Consider the following 5108-nt stretch of genomic DNA (forward strand, 5'->3'; position numbering starts at 1 on the left):
GTGTACTGTGTGTGTACTGTGTGTGTACTGTGTGTGTACTGTGTGTGTACTGTGTGTGTGTGTACTGTGTGTGTACTGTGTGTGTACTGTGTGTGTACTGTGTGTGTGTACTGTGTGTGTACTGTGTGTGTACTGTGTGTGTGTACTGTGTGTGTACTGTGTGTGTGTACTGTGTGTGTGTACTGTGTGTGTGTACTGTGTGTGTGTACTGTGCGTGTACTGTGTGTGTACTGTGTGTGTGTACTGTGTGTGTACTGTGTGTGTACTGTGTGTGTGTACTGTGTGTGTACTGTGTGTGTGTACTGTGTGTGTGTACTGTGTGTGTACTGTGTGTGTACTGTGTGTGTACTGTGTGTGTGTACTGTGTGTGTGTACTGTGTGTGTACTGTGTGTGTGTACTGTGTGTGTACTGTGTGTGTGTACTGTGTGTGTGTACTGTGTGTGTGTACTGTGTGTGTACTGTGTGTGTACTGTGTGTGTGTACTGTGTGTGTGTACTGTGTGTGTACTGTGTGTGTGTACTGTGTGTGTACTGTGTGTGTGTACTGTGTGTGTGTACTGTGTGTGTGTACTGTGTGTGTACTGTGTGTGTGTGTGTACTGTGTGTGTACTGTGTGTGTACTGTGTGTGTGTACTGTGTGTGTGTACTGTGTGTGTACTGTGTGTGTGTACTGTGTGTGTGTACTGTGTGTGTACTGTGTGTGTACTGTGTGTGTGTACTGTGTGTGTACTGTGTGTGTGTACTGTGTGTGTGTACTGTGTGTGTACTGTGTGTGTACTGTGTGTGTGTACTGTGTGTGTGTACTGTGTGTGTGTACTGTGTGTGTGTACTGTGTGTGTACTGTGTGTGTGTACTGTGTGTGTGTACTGTGTGTGTGTACTGTGTGTGTGTACTGTGTGTGTGTACTGTGTGTGTGTACTGTGTGTGTACTGTGTGTGTACTGTGTGTGTACTGTGTGTGTGTACTGTGTGTGTACTGTGTGTGTGTACTGTGTGTGTACTGTGTGTGTACTGTGTGTGTACTGTGTGTGTGTACTGTGTGTGTGTGTGTACTGTGTGTGTACTGTGTGTGTGTACTGTGTGTGTGTACTGTGTGTGTACTGTGTGTGTACTGTGTGTCTACTGTGTGTGTGTACTGTGTGTGTACTGTGTGTGTACTGTGTGTGTGTACTGTGTGTGTACTGTGTGTGTGTACTGTGTGTGTGTACTGTGTGTGTGTGTACTGTGTGTGTACTGTGTGTGTACTGTGTGTGTACTGTGTGTGTGTACTGTGTGTGTACTGTGTGTGTACTGTGTGTGTACTGTGTGTGTGTACTGTGTGTGTACTGTGTGTGTGTACTGTGTGTGAGGTTGTGTTTACTGTGTGTGAGTTGCGTGTGAGGTTCTGTGTACTGTGTGTGTGTACTGTGTGTGTGTACTGTGTGTGTGTACTGTGTGTGTACTGTGTGTGTGTACTGTGTGTGTGTACTGTGTGTGAGGTTGGGTTTACTGTGTGTGAGTCGTGTGTGAGGTTGTGTGTACTGTGTGTGTGTGTACTGTGTGTGAGGTTGGGTTTACTGTGTGTGAGTCGTGTGTGAGGTTGTGTGTACTGTGTGTGTGTACTGTGTGTGTACTGTGTGTGAGGCTGGGTTTACTGTGTGTGAGTCGTGTGTGAGGTTGTGTGTACTGTGTGTGTGTACTGTGTGTGAGGTTGTGTTTACTGTGTGTGAGTCACGTGTGAGGTTGTGTGTACTGTGTGTGTGTACTGTGTGTGAGGTTGTGTTTACTGTGTGTGAGTCACGTGTGAGGTTGTGTGTACTGTGTGTGTGTACTGTGTGTGAGGTTGTGTTTACTGTGTGTGAGTCACGTGTGAGGTTGTGTGTACTGTGTGTGTGTGTACTGTGTGTGTACTGTGTGTGTGTACTGTGTGTGAGGTTGTGTTTACTGTGTGTGAGTCACGTGTGAGGTTGTGTGTACTGTGTGTGTGTACTGTGTGTGAGGTTGTGTTTACTGTGTGTGAGTCACGTGTGAGGTTGTGTGTACTGTGTGTGTGTACTGTGTGTGAGGTTGTGTTTACTGTGTGTGAGTCACGTGTGAGGTTGTGTGTACTGTGTGTGTGTACTGTGTGTGTACTGTGTGTGTGTACTGTGTGTGAGGTTGGGTTTACTGTGTGTGAGTCGTGTGTGAGGTTGTGTGTACTGTGTGTGTGTACTGTGTGTGGTTGTGTTTACTGTGTGTGAGTCACGTGTGAGGTTGTGTGTACTGTGTGTGTACTGTGTGTGTGTACTGTGTGTGAGGTTGTGTTTACTGTGTGTGAGTCATGTGTGAGGTTGTGTGTACTGTGTGTGTGTACTGTGTGTGAGGTTGTGTTTACTGTGTGTGAGTCACGTGTGAGGTTGTGTGTACTGTGTGTGTACTGTGTGTGAGGTTGTGTTTACTGTGTGTGAGTCACGTGTGAGGTTGTGTGTACTGTGTGTGTACTGTGTGTGTGTACTGTGTGTGAGGTTGTGTTTACTGTGTGTGAGTCACGTGTGAGGTTGTGTGTACTGTGTGTGTGTACTGTGTGTGAGGTTGTGTTTACTGTGTGTGAGTCACGTGTGAGGTTGTGTGTACTGTGTGTGTACTGTGTGTGTGTACTGTGTGTGAGGTTGTGTTTACTGTGTGTGAGTCACGTGTGAGGTTGTGTGTACTGTGTGTGTGTACTGTGTGTGAGGTTGTGTTTACTGTGTGTGAGTCACGTGTGAGGTTGTGTGTACTGTGTGTGTACTGTGTGTGTGTACTGTGTGTGAGGTTGTGTTTACTGTGTGTGAGTCACGTGTGAGGTTGTGTGTACTGTGTGTGTGTACTGTGTGTGAGGTTGTGTTTACTGTGTGTGAGTCACGTGTGAGGTTGTGTGTACTGTGTGTGTACTGTGTGTGTGTACTGTGTGTGAGGTTGTGTTTACTGTGTGTGAGTCATGTGTGAGGTTGTGTGTACTGTGTGTGTGTACTGTGTGTGAGGTTGTGTTTACTGTGTGTGAGTCACGTGTGAGGTTGTGTGTACTGTGTGTGTACTGTGTGTGAGGTTGTGTTTACTGTGTGTGAGTCACGTGTGAGGTTGTGTGTACTGTGTGTGAGAAGATTAAGGTTGTGTGTGAGTTGTGTAAATGAAGAGCTGCAGATGAGAGAGCTGTGAGATCACCATGAGATTTATTTCTGCTTCATCAGTGTTTACAGCAGTGTGTGTGTGTGTGTGTGCGCGCTTAAGTTGTAAAGCTCTCAGAAATCTCCCAGAATCCTCATGGTGTTGATTTATTTAATCAGGAAGCTGAGGAAGAGGAAAAGAGGAAGCATTTGATAATTATGTTCAACAGCTGTTTATATACAAATTACTGACTACTGATAGATACATACGTGTGTGTGTGTGTGTGTGTGTGTGTGTGTGTGTGTGTGTTACCTGTATGGGTAGCCATGATATTTAGACCGAAAGATGGATAGAAGAAAGCTGAAGAAGAAGACGACCAACCCGAGACCCACCAAACAGATAACTGCAGGAGAACACACACACACACACACACACACACACACACACACACACACACACACACACACACACACACACACACAAAGGATTGTTTGTCACCAGATGTAACACAACACAACACACTCAGAGAAACAGCCGTCACACAGACAAACACAAACACAGCTGTTTCTCTGAGTGTGATGTTAATCAGTTCTTGATCAGAGTGTTTTAACCTCCGCTGCAGAAGGGCACCTTAGTGAAGTGTCACTAAATTAGCCGTCACGCTAGTGCCATTCACACACACACACACACACACACACACACACACACACACACACACACACACACACACACACACAAACACACACACACACACAGAGCAGACACTCACTCCTCCTCTTTCCCACGTCTCCTTTGGATGTGGCCGCTTCGTTCAGCAGAACCATCCCCATGGTTATAGCAGCATCTGAGTCAAGAGTTACGGAAAAGGACGAAAACGAGAGAGAAGAAGTGCAGAACGTGCAAGAGAAGCGACAGAAGAGTCGGAAAAGTCAAAAGAAAGATGAGAAAGGAAAAATAGCTCAAGTCATCAGACAAGATTACATTTACAGACCTGAGGAATTCCATCAGACAGAGAAGGGGGGGAGAAATTCTCTGTCATAGTCTCCCTTTTCTTTCTCTCTTTCTCGGCTGTATTAACATGCACATCACTAATTAAACTCTACACACACACACACACACACACACACAAACGCACCCACCCACACACACACACACACAAACACACACACACGCACTTCGCTAATGTAATAAAGGATTAGATGTGTTTCTCTCTAATTACTCCTCTCTCTCTCTCTCTCTCTCTGTCTCTCTCTCTCTCTCTCTGTCTCTCTCTCTCTCTCATAAGGATTTGTAAATGTTATAAATATCTATTAAACACCTGGTTTAAATATGAGGTGTAAAGAGACGCAGTGTGTACAACATTACACACACTGAAACATCTGGAACCTTCTCTCACACACACAACCTTTTATATTTACGGCATTTAGCAGACGTCTTTATCCAGAGCGACGTACAAAAGTGCTTTTGAGTCTCGACGAAACATTAATTTTGGTTCACTAGGTTAAAGACTTAAGATACCATAGACCTTTTTTTTAACAGACACACAACAAACAAGGGGAAAAAATGCTAGATTAAGTATTTCAGTAAGATGAAGGTCTTCACCCATCATGTGAAGACATCCAGTGACTCAGCTGTCCGGACCTCTAGGGGAAGTTCATTCCTTGGTGCCAGAACAGAGAAGAGTCTTGTAGTATACTTTCCTCTTACCCTGAGAGATGATGGAACCAGTGGGGCAGTGCTGTAGGTCTGAGGGTGTGAGGTGCAGTGTGAGGAGTGATGAGGGCTTTGGGGGAAGTGGTAGATGGTCTGTTTTTAGCTTTGTAGAAAAGCATCAGTGTTTAAATCTGATGTGTTCAGCTAATCCAGTCTTGAGATGACAAGAGACTGAACAAGTACCTAAGTATCCTGTGTGGACAAAAATGGCCTAATCCTTCTAATGTTGTAGAGCAGAAAGCGACATGAGCGAGTCACATTAGCAACATGAGAGTAAAAGGACAGTTGTCTTTT

At 45.1% G+C, this 5108-nt stretch overlaps 1 protein-coding gene across 1 annotated transcript in view; it reads right to left on the reverse strand.

Annotated features, from left to right (window-relative positions):
• Positions 1 to 3149: 3149 nt before the first annotated feature.
• The window catches only part of tusc3 (tumor suppressor candidate 3), a 25072-nt gene continuing 23113 nt past the window's right edge, over positions 3150 to 5108 (reverse strand). Inside the window, exons 8-10 of the mRNA XM_027134798.2 lie at positions 3871 to 3945; positions 3414 to 3504; positions 3150 to 3284 (exon numbers count right to left, since the gene is read on the reverse strand). Of these exons, the coding sequence (XP_026990599.1) occupies positions 3269 to 3284; positions 3414 to 3504; positions 3871 to 3945 (182 nt within the window). The 3' untranslated portion in view covers positions 3150 to 3268. The remainder of the gene's footprint in view (positions 3285 to 3413; positions 3505 to 3870; positions 3946 to 5108) is intronic.

This window comes from Tachysurus fulvidraco, chromosome 7 (genome assembly GCF_022655615.1).
Source record: "Tachysurus fulvidraco isolate hzauxx_2018 chromosome 7, HZAU_PFXX_2.0, whole genome shotgun sequence".
NCBI lineage: Eukaryota > Metazoa > Chordata > Actinopteri > Siluriformes > Bagridae > Tachysurus > Tachysurus fulvidraco.